Source organism: Spermophilus citellus (genome assembly GCF_964194105.1).
Source record: "Spermophilus citellus genome assembly, chromosome: 10".
NCBI lineage: Eukaryota > Metazoa > Chordata > Mammalia > Rodentia > Sciuridae > Spermophilus > Spermophilus citellus.
The window spans coordinates 70,897,169-70,912,866 of record NC_138197.1 but is presented as its reverse complement, the minus strand read 5'-3'; the positions used below and the strand labels follow the sequence as shown (position 1 = coordinate 70,912,866).

At 38.9% G+C, this 15,698-nt stretch overlaps 1 protein-coding gene across 4 annotated transcripts in view; it reads left to right on the top strand.

Moving 5' to 3' along the window:
- Positions 1-4,410: 4,410 nt before the first annotated feature.
- Positions 4,411-15,698, top strand: part of TFCP2 (transcription factor CP2) — a 77,090-nt gene continuing 65,802 nt past the window's right edge. For 2 of the 4 annotated variants that reach the window (XM_081309900.1, XM_081309897.1), the window contains exon 1: positions 4,413-5,207. In XM_081309900.1, the coding sequence (XP_081166026.1) occupies positions 5,086-5,207 (122 nt within the window). In that variant the 5' untranslated portion in view covers positions 4,413-5,085. Of the gene's footprint in view, positions 5,208-15,698 lie in introns of all 4 variants that reach the window. The other 2 variants (XM_081309898.1, XM_081309899.1) reach the window with 2 other exon arrangements.

The following is a 15,698-nucleotide window of genomic DNA, read 5'->3' as shown; positions in this document are numbered from 1 at the left end:
AGCTGAGAGAGCCCAGCTGTCATGAGTGTCTCTTTCTTGGCTTGTCTAACTCTGAGGACTAGGATTTAGGCCATCTCCTTCACAGTCTTCTCTTCCCCCACCTGGTATTGATGATGTCTGAGCTGCATAATCTAAGCTGGCAAGGGCAAGGCCATGACTCTGCCCAACCACCATTACTACACCTCAGATGAGGTGAAGAGGGATTGGTTCTAGACGACCACCACCTGGCCCCCACTCACAGTGGTAATAGATGTCTAAGACTCTGACACAGGCTTACAAATCAGAGGCACTTTACAGAACTCTGAAATACTGGGGAAATATAACAAAAAGAAGCCAACACTTACCCCAGCATAGACCTCACACACTGGGCTGTGACTCCTCAATACATAGGCCAGAGCACATTGTAAATGCTCAATAATTGTCAAATAGATAACTGAATGCATTTTCTACTGTTTCTTTCAAGAAAATAATGAGAGCTGAGACTTCAGGCAACAGGGACAGAGCAGGGACAGGGGGGGATTCTGCTTACCATGCAGGGTTTGGACTGTGAACCGTGGGAGTGAATGGAATCTCACCAGATAGAGACAGTGCCAGCAGCTCCCACCAGGAGAGTCCTGGGAACTGATCTCTCTGGCTCAGACCAGTTGAGAATGATTGCTGGCAGTTGGCCCAGGAAGGCTGTCCTAGAAGCAGGTGGGTTTGTGGAAGAACTGCAGTTCTTTTCCTCCCAGGCCTGGGAATTTCATTGTACTCTGGATGGTTATAAAGGGGGAACTGACCTTTTATAGTCTGGAGAAGATGTGGGCTGGTTTCTGAACTACAGACAGGAGAGGAGAAGAACCTGAGATTGCTTTGAACTGTGTAACTGTGAAAACTGATGATTTCATTTCCTTTCAACTAAAGGGTCTTTCAGAGAAGACAGACTCGACTTCACAGGCTCCTTGGGTGGGGTGCAGAAATACAGGAAAAGTTAAGGCTAGGTGGTCAGTCCTCAAAAAAGCTTCCTTGGTTTTAGTTTCTTCCTTTACCTGAAGGAAAATGCTCAGGGATTGACTTAGGAATTCAGCAATACTGATTGACCTGCAGGACCTGAGTAACTGAGTGTGAAGGGAAGGGGAGGGGGGGGCGGGGGGGGGATGGAATCACATTAGGGAAGGGATCCTGAGTCCTCCAGCCTGATTTCTCTCAAGAGGTAGATAAGTGCTGGAGTATTCTCTTTTTGTCAACCATAATAATGGCTAAATTTTACCCATTACTACATGCTAGGCACTGTTCTAAGCACTTAACATTCATTATCCCAGTCAGTTCTTACAATAATTCTACAAAGTAAGACTCTCATATTGATTTTACAGATAGGGTTTTAGATTCAGGGAAAATGAGGAATCTGCTCAAGGTTGCATTATGAGCAGCAGAGACAGGATTTGAACCCAGGTGGGCTGTCTTTAAAGTTTTGTGTTTAACCTTGTCCTATATAGACTCTGAGAGGTAGGTGGGACCTGGGGGTTGCTATCTTCCTGATCTTTGCAGCAGAGTTTCCACCCACCAGGGTAGACCCTGCTGTGTCTCATCTAAATAATGTTAAGTTCCAGGACTTAATCTAGGTAAATGAACCCTTCACAATGAGACTAACTTCATCCAACGACCAAAATACTGAATTCCGAGCTCTGTACCACAGGTGCTCTGGTTAATTAGTTTCATTTATTATGTTTAATCGGAGCTATGATTTTTCATTGTAGGATGAATTTATGGGTACAAAATCTGATCTATTGATAGATGTTGCTGAATTTTTAGGGGTTGCTGCCTATTTCCAATCCTAGAATTCTGATTCCACTCTTAATTTAGTGAGGAAGGGAAAGGAAAGGAAAAGTTATTTCTCCAGTTATAATTCCAAGGGTAAATAGTCTGTAAGGTCTTTCCTGAGGGGGAACTGGGATCAAGGGTATGTGTCTCAGGCTGATCCGCATTCCATCTGGGATGGGCCAGGGCTAAGGAATTGCCTCTTGTTTCACCTCAGTTTATTTTGGAATTAATAAATGGAAAGGTGGGCCTTTGTAAAAATCTTTATGTTGGTTCAGAATTTAGTCTTGGGGGGGTTGGGGTTGTGGGCTCAGCAGTAGAGTGCTCACCTAGCACATGCGAGGCCCTGGGTTTGATCCTCAGCACCACATAAAAATAAATAAAATAAAGGTATGGTGTCCAACTACAAGTAAAAAGTAAATATTTAAAAGAGATTGAGATAATGTATATGAAAATGCTACTAAAACCTTAACATATCATGCAATGTAAATTAATGTAATTCAAATAGGATAATATTAACCCAATCTTAACAGAAAAGCAGAAATGGACTGGTGAAAGACAGGAGCTAATATTAATTGAATCATTACTTTTGGGGGGCTACTTTGGTACCTCATTTAATCCTTACAACAATTTTAGGAAGAGGTATAATTATTACTAATTTTTAGATTAAATACAGAGGCTCAGAGATATAAAGTTATTTGCCCAAGATTATGCAGCTAGTAGTAGAGCTCTTGTTCAAACAAAGGATGATTCTATCTAATAAGTATTTTACTATACTCTGGATTACAATTCTGGATTCAAGGAATTTTGAATCTTCAGGTCTCCATGTGATCTCCCTCTTCTGGTCTCTGAGATGAGGACCCATTCATTCCTTTACCCACAGATACACATTTTGGGATTAAATTGGCTCAAGGAAAGGAAAGTGAATTAAAGAGATATTGGATGGTCCATGAATGAAATAAGACTTGGATCTTGGGGCTTATCAAGGTAAGAAGGTGTGTATAAGCCTAGAGCTCCTAGAGAGAAACCTATGGCTGAAACCAGGGGCATATCATCACCTTCATGTCAACCTCTTTCCCTTCTCTTAAGTCTCAATTCCTTTGTTAAGTCAATAAGTATTTTTTAAAAGTCCTTCGGAGGGGATGGGGGTGTAGCTCAGTGATTAGAGCATGTGATAAGCATGCATGAGGCCAGGGTTTGATCCATAGCAACCCCCCCTCCCCCGCCATAAAAAAGTCCTATTCGATGCAGGAACTATAGTAGGAGATATTTAGAGTACAAGTCTGAAAAAAATCTATTCTCTATTCTTAAAATCACTTCTAGTGAGAGAGGCGGATATATAAAAATATTATAATTAAAATGATTGTTTAAAAAAGTCAGTAACAGAATACAACAATGAACTAATACCTTTACATATAGGGCGCGGGGGGGGGGGGGAATGCCAGTCTTTAGAGTTGGCTCTCAAATTAGGATGCTAATTTAGATGTGGCCAATTTAAACCCTTTAACTATTCTCATTATTGGTGAAATCTAAAGGTAAATATAATATTTACCTTTAGATATAATATTTACCTTTAGAAATCAGGAGCTATGGCACACACCTGTAATCGCAGTGATCTGGGAGGCTGAGGCAGGAGGATCTCAAGTTCAAAGCTAGCCTCAGCAATTTAGTGAGGCCCTAAGCAACTTAACCAGATCACGTCTCAAAATAAGAAGAGCTGGTGATATGGCTCAGTGGTCAAGTGCCCCTGGGTTCAATCCCCAGTACCAAAAAAATTATACATATATATTATATATTCATAAATATAATTATATATAATTAGAAACATAAATACATACATATATATAATTCTAATTACAAGATTTGTCTTGAGGACTACCAATAATGTAATAATGTTCCTAGCATATAGATGATGCTTAATAAAAAGTGACCATTGTTGTTCCTTAATCCTCAAAAGAGAAAGAGGGAGAAGGCATGGTTACCTTTATTTACAATCCAGGAAGCTAAATCTCCTCCATAGATTGACTATTCGGAAGACATTAAACTAGTAAGAGAAGACACCAGCCCAAACTTTATCTTCAAATCTTTTAAATTCTAACATTTCTCCACCACAACCTTTTAAAAAACAATACTTTTGCCCATTTCGTACAGTTCAAATGCATCAGGAAGAAGGCGGAAGATGTGATGTGTATTAAGGGAAATGCAGTTTAAGAGGGTCTTGATCTCCGCAGAGGAGAGTTTAAGGAGCTGGGAGGATAAATAGAAGCAAACGCGCGCACACAGGGAACTTTTGAGAAACAAGAGTCTCGCCAGGAGTTGGAGACGGTTTAGAAAAGGCTAGAAGGAGGGCTCCCGCTAAGACTTAGGCGCCAATTTGGTAGGCAGAAGACATCAGAACTCCGCCGTCCCCAGACACATCTTAAATCCGGACACTCAACTCATGCCAAGTCCTTTCAGAGACCGCCCAACCCATCTCCCGGGGCGGGGCGGGGGGAGTGCAGATAGCCTATCCGCGCTGCGAGGCCAACGAGGTGTCTTCTTCATTGGCCAGTGGCAGGGTGACGTCATGCTCGCCGGGCTGGCGGAGGAAGAGGGTGCCATGATTGGTTGGCGCAGGGGCGGCGGGTGGTGGAGGGGCCTGGCGAGTCTGGGTTTCAAGCCTGTGCTGGACTTTCTTCTTCCATGTTTCCAGGCCGTAGGGGGCTGCAGAGGGCGGGGAGTAGGTTCAGCAGAAACCTGGATTTGATTCTATGAGCCGTGGGGTTGAGAAAGGTTGACCGGAAGTGATCTTGGTACTGACCGGAAGCGAGGCCTGGAGGGGAAAGATAGCGGGTCCCCGGAGGGAGGGAGGGGGTTTCCATCAGAAGGGGGCGGGGGAAAAGGTGCAGAAGCGGCGTAAGAGCGTGGTGCATGTTGCCAGTCGCTGCTACTGGTCTGTGTGGAAGGCAGTGAGCGACCGCCAGCGAGCTCCAGAGGCTAGTCCAAGGAGTGGGAGTGCAGGAGTCCAGGGCTGTCTATGGGAAGTCTGAAATAGTTGAGCAAAGGGAGCCTTACACTCCTGAGAACGGGGCGGGAGGGATTTTGGAAGCCGCGGTGGCCAAGAGCGAGTAGCTAAGGGTACGGGAGATTAGTTGTGCAGCCACTGCTGCTCACGCTTGCGGGTGGCTGGTGGGCAGTGTGTGTGATCTTGGTTTGGAGTTTTCTACTGTCTTAACCCCTGTGGGGTAGAATTACGCTCCGCGCATTTGTAAAAGAAACGGTGTCACCTGGGGCACGGAAGGAGCCAGGATGGCTTGGGCTCTGAAGCTGCCTCTGGCCGATGAAGTGATTGAATCCGGGCTGGTGCAGGACTTTGATGCTAGCCTGTCCGGGATCGGTCAGGAACTGGGTGCTGGTGCCTATAGCATGAGGTGAGTGAGATTTTCCTAGACCCTACCTTTTGAATAACAAAGGCAGGATAGGGAGTAAGAAAGGCGGGGCTGGGCCATAGAGTTTAAAAAGCTGTCTGCCATTGGGGAAAAGAGACTTTTTTTTTTTTTTTTTTTATTGTTTTGAGTTGTGATTGTTGAGGAAGAAATGGAAGAAGAAATCGTAGGCAGTATGAAGTCTGCATGGGCAGTAGCAGAAGGAAGAATGACTCCTAATTAGCTATTAAATGAACGTTGAGAGGTCGTTGTGCCAATGTGGGAGACTTGGCGACCAATGGTATATATGTATGTGTGGATAGGTCTGGATTTGTGTGAAATAAGGGTTATGGTGAGCATGTGAGGGATGGCTAAGGAATTAGGGATTTGGGACCTGGGGTTTAATGATGAATTTTGATTGACTGCTTGTTGGAAAATAGCTGTAATCTTATCACTAACCTCCTTAGAAGGCTTTCTTTACTTTGAGGGATTCCTGTCTTTCAAAACAAGCTTCAAAATGAAAAAGTTGCAAAAAGAACTTATGGATGGTTCTGGACCTGCATGTATCAAACTAATTGTTAATAATAGATTCAAAGCCTTTGAAAGCAGGATTGCTTCCTATGTAACCTGTTCTCATGCATTGGCTACTACATTCCCCCATATGGTTTCTTTATAAGTGTGAAAGAATCATGTGTGGAAATGCTGAAATAGCTGTATCTTAGAGTTATATGGACTATAATTGGATTTTCTAGAGCATTATTTGATACTTTAGAACTGAACATTTCATTGGTTTTATGAGTTTAGAGGGAAAAGTTGCTTTTTATAGGTAAGATGGACACATGTTTTATTCTGGTAGTGAGATCCTTTGAGAGTTATGTAAAGCTCCTTTCTTTATCTCTGCTAGTTCAAAGTGATTTTCCACAACTGAAGTAAATTATGAGTTAGAACTTAATATTTCACCATCTTCAGGAATCTTTGCTCACAAAATAATGGTCTGTCTTTATATGAATATGTTAGTGATTTTTCAGGGATTTAAGTTTTGTTATACAATGCTATTAGTCTTGAAAAAGTTATCTTTAGTTTTAACTTTAGCCTGTCCTTGTTTAGGTGATTTTGATTACAAAAATAGAAATTAACTTGGTCTGACAGCAAGTGCCCTGAATTTGCACATCAGAATGAGATATAATATTTGACAATTATTGCTGTTTATATAAAGATTACCACAGCAGAAAGGTTAATTATGTTTTGATTACTAAAGTTTAGAATGGATATAATTTAATATAAATGTGTACAACTACTACATGCTGTGCATGACATGTGACCTTATTTTTAAAAATATTTTTAGTTGATTTTTATTAACTTATTATTTATTTATCTAACTTGTTATATAGGATATCAGAATGTGATTCAGTTCATATTACACATATAGAGCACAATTTTTCATGTCTCTGAACCACAAGTAGAGAGAGTCACACCATTCGTGTCTTCGTACATGTACTTAGGGTAATGATGTCCATCTCATTCCACCGTTTTTCCTACCCTGATACCCCCTTCCTTTTATTCCCTCCCCTTTGCCTTATCTAAAGTTGGTCTATTCCTCCCATGCTTCCCCCCACCATCCTACTTATGAATCAGCATCCTTGTATCAGAGAAAACATTCAGTATTTGGTATTTTGGAATTGGTTTACTTCACTTAACATTATATTTATTCTCTATCTCCATCCATTTACCTGCAAATGCCATGATTTTATTCTCTCTTAATGCTGAGTAATTGGGCTGGGGTTGTGGCTCAGTGGTAGAGTGCTTGCCTGGCATGTGTGAGGCACTGGGTTCAATCCTTAGCACCACATAAAAATAAATAAATAAATAAAAGTCAACAACTAAAAAAATATTTAAAAAAATATGCTAAGTAATATTCCATTGTGTATATATACCACAATTTCTTTATTCATTTATCTACTGAAGGACATCTAGGTTGGTTTCATTGTGAATTGTGCTGCTATAAACATTTATGTGGCTGTGTCCTTGTAGTATGCTGTTTTTAAGTCCTTTGAGTATAAACCAAGGAGTGGGATAGCTGGGTCAAATGGTGGTTTCATTCCTGGTTTTCCAAGGAATCTCCATACTGTTTTCCTTATTGACTGCACCAATTTGCAGTCCCACCAGCAGTGTATGAGTGTGTCTTTTTCCCCACATCCTCACCAACACTTATTGTTGTTTGTATTCTTAATAGCTGCCATTCTGACTGGAGTGAGGTGAAATCTTAGAGTACTTTTGATTTGCCTTTCTCTAATTGCTAGAGATGTTGAACATTTTTTCATATATTTATTGAATAATTTGTATATCATCTTCTGAGAAGTATCTGTTCAGTTAGAAAAGCCTACATATATTTTTATTTATTTATATTCAGTCCCTCACACATGCTAGGCAAGTGCTCTACCACTAAGCTACAACCCCAGCTCGTGACCTTACATTTAAGAGTGCTTTCCAAATCATCCTCTGTGTGGTCTTCACAGTTAGTAGGATGGTTTGCATGATTACATATTAAGAACTTTTTTCCAACATCAACTGCCTTCCAAACTATTTTCAAACATCACTTTATTTTTCTTAAGAGTACAGCATACCAGAGTTTTAAGTACTTTATTCTTTGCTTTACTCACCTTTTTCTTTTTCATGTATTATGTACTTGTCATTATTCTCTTGACTCTTACATATATTCAGTATTTTGCATTAATTTGTTAGATATTGATTCTCAAATTTTAGTATTCATAAGTTATCTGTTGTTCTTATTATAATAAAGTCTTCCTGAACCTTATTAAAGAAAATGTTCTCTTTGACAAGAAATTTTTTTTGTTTTAGTTACATGACAGTAGAATGCACTTTAACACATATACATAAATGGAGTATAATTCTCATTCTTCTGGTTGTACATGATGTAGAATCAATGTCAGATTCTTTTTTTTTTTTTTTGGTGGGGGGTACTGGGGATTGAACTACAGGGCACTCAACTATTGAGCCACATCCCCAGCACTTTTTTGTATTTTATTTAGAGATAGGGTCTCACTGAGTTACTTAGTGCCTCGCTTTTGCTGAGGCTGGCTTTGAACTTGTGATCCTCCTGCCTCAGCCTCCCAAGCTGCTGGGATTACAGGTGTATGCCATGGCACCCTGTGGTCTGGCTTCAGATTCATTTTGTTATCTTTCCTACCCCCATGCCTCCTCCCCTCCCTTCATTCCCTTCTGCCTAATCCAAAGTACTCTGTTCTTCCCTAGCCCCACTCCCCTTTATTGTAAATTAGCATCCATATATCAGAGAAAACAATTAGCCTTTGGTTTTGGGGATTGGCTTATTTCACTTAGCATGATGTTCTCCAGTTCTATTCATTTACTGGTACATGCTATTATTTCATTCTTCTTTAAGGCTGAGTTCTATTCCATTGTGTATATATACTACATTTTCTTTATCTATTCATCTGTTGAAGGACACCTAGGTTGATTCCATAGTTTAGCTATTGTGAGTTGAGCTGTTATAACATTGATGTGGCTACGTCACTGTAGTATGCTGATTTTAAGTTCTTTGGGTATATACTGAGGAGTGGGACAGCTGGGTCAAATGGTGGTTCCATTCCAAGTTTTCTGAGAAATTTCCATATCGCTTTCCATAATGGTTGTATCAATTTGCAGTCCCACCAGCAATGTATGAATGTACCGTTTCCCCCCATCCTTGCCAACATTTATTGTTGCTTGTATTTGTGATAATTGCCATGCTAACTGGAGTGAGATGAAATCTTAGAGTAGTTTTGGTTTACATTTCTCTAATTGCAGAGATGTTGAACATTTTTTTCATATACTTGTTGATTGATTGTATTTTTCTGTGAAATAAATGTTCAGTTCCTTAGCCCATTTATTGATTGGGTTATTTGGGGTTTTTTGTTTATTTGTTTGTTTTGTTTTGTTTGGTGTGGTGTTGTTTTTTTGAGTTCTATATGTATCCTGGAGATTAATGCTCTGTCTGAGGTATGTATGGTAAAGATTTTCTCCCATTCTGTTGGCTCTCTCTTAACATTATTGTTTCCTTTGCTGAGAGAAAGCTTTTTAGTTTGAATCCATCCCATTTATTGATTCTTGATTTTACTTCTTGTGCTTTAGGAGTTTTGTTAATAAGTCAGATCCTAAGCTGACGTTATGAAGATTTAGGCCTACTCTTTCTTCTATTAGGCGCAGGGTCTCTGTTCTAGTGTCCAAGTTTTTGATCCACTTTGAATTGAGTTTTGTTCATGGTGAGAGATAGGGGTTTAATTTCATTTTGTTATATATGGATTTCCAATTTTTCCAGCACCATTTGTTGAATAGATCATCTTTTCTCCAGTGAATGTTTTTGGCGTCTTTGTCTAGTATGAGATAACTGTATTTATGTGGTTTGTCTCTGTGTCTTCTATTCTGTACCATTGGTTTTCACATCTATTTTGGTGCCAATACCATGCCATTTTTGTTACTGTGGCTCTGTAGTATAGTTTAAGGTCTAATATTGTGATGATTCCTGCTTCACTCTTCTTGTTAAGGATTGCTTTGGCTATTCTGGGTCTCTTCTTTTTATTTTTTCTTTTTTCAATAACTACATTTAGTAATTAACATGAAATTGGCATCTAATTTTTTAATTTTTTATATTTTTAGTTTTAGATGTACACAATACCTTTTATTTATTTATTTTAAAATATTTTTTTTTTTTAGTTGTAGTTGGACACAATACCTTTATTTTATTTATTTATTTTTATGTGGTGCTGAGGATTGAACTCAGGGTCTTGCACGTGCTAGACGAGTGCTCTACTGCTGAGCCACAACCCCAGCCCAATACCTTTTATTTTTATATATACATTTTTATGTGGTGCTGAGGATCAAACCCAGTGTACTAGGCAAACGTTCTACCACTGAGCCTTAGCCCCAGCCCCTGGGTCTCTTATTTTTCTAAATGAATTTTGTGATTGCTTTTTCTAGTTCTATGAAGAATGTCATTGGGATTTTAATAGGAATTGCATTAAATCAGTTTAAATCAGTTTTTGGTAGTGTGGCTGTTTTGACAATATTAATTCTGCCTATTTAGGAGCATGGGTGGTGTTTCCATCTTCTGAAGTTTTCCTCAGTTTCTTTCTTTAGTGTTCTGTAGTTTTCATCGTAGAGGTCTTTCACCTCTTTTATTAGATTGATTCCCAAGTTTTTGGGTTTTTTTGAGGTTATTGTGAATGGGGTAGTTTTTCTAATTTCTCTCTCAGTAGATTCATCACTGATATATAGGAATGCATTTGATTCATTCATGTTGATTTTATATCCTGCTAGTTTACTGAATTCATTTATTAATTCTAGAAGTTTTCTGATGGAATTTTTTGGATCTTCTAAATACACAATCATGTCACTGGCAAATAGTGATAGCTTGAGTTCTTCTTTTCTTATTCATATCCCTTTAATTTTGTTCTCCTAATTGCTCTTCCTAAAATTTGAAGGGTGATGTTGAGTTGAAGTGGTGAAACAGGACATTTTAAAAAATTATTTATCTGTCTATCTATTTTGTATTGGGGATTGAACTCACGGGCACTTTACCACTGAGCCACATCCCCAGCCTTTTTTGGATTTTATTTAGAGACAGGGTCTCACTACGTTGCTTAGCACCTCATTTTTGCTTTTGCTGTCTTTGAACTCTCGATCCTCCTGTGGGCAAGTGCACCTGGCTCCAGCCCTTTTTATTTTTCATTTTGAGATGAGAATCTTGCTAAATTGCTGAGGGTCTTATTAAGTTGCTGAGGCTGGCCTCAAACCTGTGATCCTCCTGCCTCAGCTCTGGGATCACTGGGTTTATAGGCGTGTATATCCATGCTTGCCATGGCAAGCAATTTATTATATAAAAATATGTTCCTTAATGTATTTGTTTTACTCTAGTTTGCTTATTTTCTGCTGTATCTTATAGTGGGTTCTTCAGATTTATTGCTTTGTATCTGAGATTTTTCCTTTTTTTAAAGTTCAGGTGAAATTAAAGTAACAGAAAATTAACCAAAAAATGAACAAGTCAGTGCTATTTAGTATGATGAAAATGTTGTGCAATCACCACCTTGATTCAGTTCTAAAACATTTTTATCACCATAAAAGCAAACTTTATGCCCTTTAAGCAGTTGCTCTGCATCTCCTCTCCCCTGTTCCCCTGGTAACCACCAGTCTTTGTTCTATTTCCATGGATTTACTATTTTGGATATTTCATATAAATGGAATCATATGGTATGTTACCTTTTGTGTCTGGCTTCTTTGACTTAGCATAATGTTTTCAGGATTCATCCATGTTGTAGTGTTATCACTACTTCAGTATTTCATTCCTTTTCATTGCAGAAGGATATACCATTATTTGGGTATAACACAATTTCCATATCTGTGCATCCATTGATAGACATTAGAGTTGTTTCTACCTTTTGATGATTATGAATAATGATGATATGGCCTTATGTTTTATGGTAGTCACTGTAACAAATAGCCTGAGGTGATTGACTTTGGCTTACAGTTTTGAAAGTTTTGGTCCATGATCAAATGGCCCCGTTGCTTTCGGCCCATGGTAAGGCAACACATCATGGCCAGGCTTATTTTGCCATGAAAGAGAGAGAGAGGAAGGGACTGGGGACCCACCATCTCCTTTAAAGGCATGCTTCCAATGACCTTCCACTAAGTCCCACCTCTTACTCCCAATAGTGCCAAACTGGGGACTAAGCCTTTAACACATGAGGGTATTCCCAATCCAAATTAAAACATGTTTATGAAATAGAAGACCACAAAATAATTGTAAATGTTTATACACAAGTTTCTGTCTGGAGTTATGTTTTCATTTCTCTTGGGTATATATCTAGAATTGGAAATACTGGATCATATGGTAATTTTATGTTTAATTTTCTTTTTTTTGTATCAGGGGTTGAACCCAGGAGCATTTACCATTGAGCAAACTTCCCAGCTCCCACTGTTTTAAAAAATATTTTTATTAGTTATTGATGGACCTTTATTTATTTATTTGTTTATATGTGGTGCTGAGAATCAAACCCAGTGCCTCACAAATGCTAGGCAAGTGCTCTACCACTGAGCCACAGCCCCAGCCCTCCCCAGCCCCTTTTTTATTTTTTAGTTTGAAACAGAGTCTCACTAAGTTGCTTAGGGCTTTTTAAGTTGCTGAGGCTGGCTTTGAACTTCAGTCCTCCTGTTCTAGCCTCCTGAGTTCCTGGGGTTACAGGCATGTGCTACTGGCTCCTGGCCTGTGTTTAACTTTTTGAAGAATCACTCAAATGTTTTATATAGAAGCTGAACCATTTTACATAATGAACAATGTTCTTTAGGATTTTTATTTCTTCACATCTTTATCAACACTTATTATTTTTCACTAAAATTTTTTATTAAAACTATCTTAAGCAGTGTTTAGTATCTTATTTTTTAAAAATATTTTTTAGTTGTAGCTATCAATACCTTTATTTATTTATTTATTTATTTGTATGTGGTGCTGAGGATTGAACCCAGGGCCTTGCACATGCTAGGCGAGCGCTCTACCACTGAGCCACAACCCCAGTCCCTTTATTGTGGTTTTGATTTGCATTTTTTTAATATATATATTTTTAATTGTAGGTGAACACAATACCTTTATTTTTATGTGGTGCTGAGGATTGAACCCAGTGCCTCTCGAGTGCTAGGCAACCGCTCTACCACTGAGCCACAACCCACTCAGCCCTTGATTTGCATTTAAAAAAAATAATTCTTGCGTGAGGGATATAGCTCAGTTGGTAGAGTGCTTGCTTCACATGCACAAGGCCCTGGGTTCAATCCCCAGCACCACTCCCCGCCCCGCCCCCCCCCCCACATACACACACAAATAATAATTCTTATTTTTTGTGGTGCTGGAGATTGAACCCAGGTGCTCATGCATGCCAGGTAAGCACTCTTATCACCAACCCTTTTTATTTTCTTTTGAGACAGGGTCTCAAAATAAGTTGCCCAGGCAGGCATTGAATTTGTAATCCTCCTGCCTCACCCTTCTGAATAGTTGGAATTACTGGACTGGGCCACTGGGCACAGCTTTGATTTGCATTTTCTTAGTGACCAATGATGTTGAATATCTTTTCATGTGCCTATTAAGCATTTGTATATATCATGTGGAAAAGAATCTCTTCAAGTCCTTTGCCCAGTTTTTAATGGAGTTATCAGTCTTTTTTTTTTTTTTTTTTTTTTTTCTCCTTCTGGTGCTGGGATCAAATCTAGGGCTTTGTGCATGGTAAACATATGCTCTGCCACTGAATTATGCTTCAGTCTGGGTTGTACTTATGCTGGTGAGTTGTTAGAGTTCTTATGCATTCTGGCTATTAGACCCTTATCAGATGTATGATTTGCTATTATTTTCTCCCTTCCTTTAGGTTGTCTTGCACATTCTTGGAAATGTCATTTGATGCAAAAGTGTTTAGTTTTTGGTTTGGGAGGGGAGTGTTTTGGAGTGAATCCAGGGGCTCATGTACAGTAGGCAAATGCTCTACCACTGAGCTACCTCCCCAGCCCCACCCCAGCCTTTGTATATTTTGAAACAGAGTCTTACTAAATTGCCCATACTCACCTTAAACTAATGATCCTCTTGCCTCTACCTCCCAAGTACCTGGGATTATAGATGAGCACCAGCCAAAAGGGTTTAGTTTTTATGAAATCTATTTTATCTAATTTTTCTTCTGTTGCTCTTGCTTTTGGTATATTAGGCTAATGCTGGCCTCATAGAATATTAGAAAGTTTTCCCTCTCTTCTGTTTTTGTATTTTGTTTTTGTGGCATGTCGGTCTCTACCACTGAGTTATACCCCTAGCCCTTTTTTGAAATTTTTATTTTGATACAGGGTCTCACCAAATTGCTAAAGCCAACCTCAAACTTACAATCCTCCTGCTTCAGCCTCCTCATTCACTAGAATTACAGATGTGAATTACCATGGTCGGCCTCTTTTCTGTTTTTTGGAAGTAGAATTGGTGTTAATTCTTTCATATTTTTGCAGTACAGGGGATTGAGTAGAATTGGTATTAATTCTTTCATATTTTTGCAGAACAGGGGATTGAGTCCAGGGGTGCTCTAACACTGAACTACATCCTCAGCCCTTTTTTACTTTTTATTTTGAAACAAAGTTTCACTAAATTGTCTATGCTGACTTGTGATCCTCCAGCCTCGGCTTCCTGAGTCAATGGGTTTACTACATAGGCATGTGCTACTATGTCTAGCTGCAGCTTCTCAGCAGTCAAAAGAAGTAATCAAAACACATAACCTTTGTTCAGTCTTCATTTAAAAATCAAACAAAAAGCCCCAAAACATATAATCTTGATTTTTGGAGGAGAAGACCTCTGTTGTCCACCCAAGAACCAGCAAGCTGCAGCAGGAACTTGGACCACTTTCCTCAGAGCTCCCTGCCATGGGGCTAGGAGCTGGAAAATGAGAGAAGTTATGCCAAATGCTGAAATTCACTAAAATTTAGTAGCCCTTTTCTTTTTTCAGTTGTTGACGGACCTTTATTTTATTTATTTATATGTGGTGCTGAGAATTGAACCCAGTGCCTCACATGCTAGGCAAGCGCTCTACCACTGAGCCATAACCCCAGCCAGCAGCCTTTTTCTTTATCAGGCATTTTCTTAGATGCTGCAGATGTGTGTTTAGATCTAAATAATTGCTTCAAGCAGTTCTTGTCATCTCAGTAGTTGTTTTGGTTAAGGGACAAATTCTTACTCCATCATCTTCTATGATCTCTGCAGCTAATTTTTAGTGTCTTTTAACTAGTTGATCCCTGCTTTCAACTCAGCATACACACACACACTCCCCATCAATCCTATTTTATCTGTATACAGAAACTTTTGTAAGTGCCTGTACATTTTGTTCATTTAAAAAATAATTTTGATGGGGCTGGGATTGCGGCTCAACGGTAGAACACTCGCCTAGCATGCACGGGGCCCTGGGTTCAATCCTCAGCACCACATAAAAAATAAATGAATGGAATAAAGGTATAAAAAAATGAAAACATCATTAAGAAAACTTAAAAAAATATAGAAATAATAAAAAATAAATAAAAATAAATAAATAAAAATTTTGAGGTTGGGGATGTTGCACATGCTTAGCATGTGCAAGACCTTGGTTCAATCTCTAGTATCAAAATATTATTATTAATAATGATAATAATAATTATTATCATTTCAGAAAGAAATTTGGGAAGATGGTAAATAGGAAACACCAGAAATCTGTCTCCCCACTTAGACAGTATTTGCCTTGGGAGAATCTATATTATGCAACTATTTTGGAACTCTGGAGTTTATTGAAGTCTTGTAGCTGTCAATAGAATTAACCACTGTTTACCGAACAATTAGTTAATTTCGAGGTTTCAGCTCTAAGTACAGTAGCAGCTGTCCATCCCGCTCCCCTCAGCAGTGCATGTTTTTTTTTTTTTTAATTTTTATTTATTTATTTATTTATT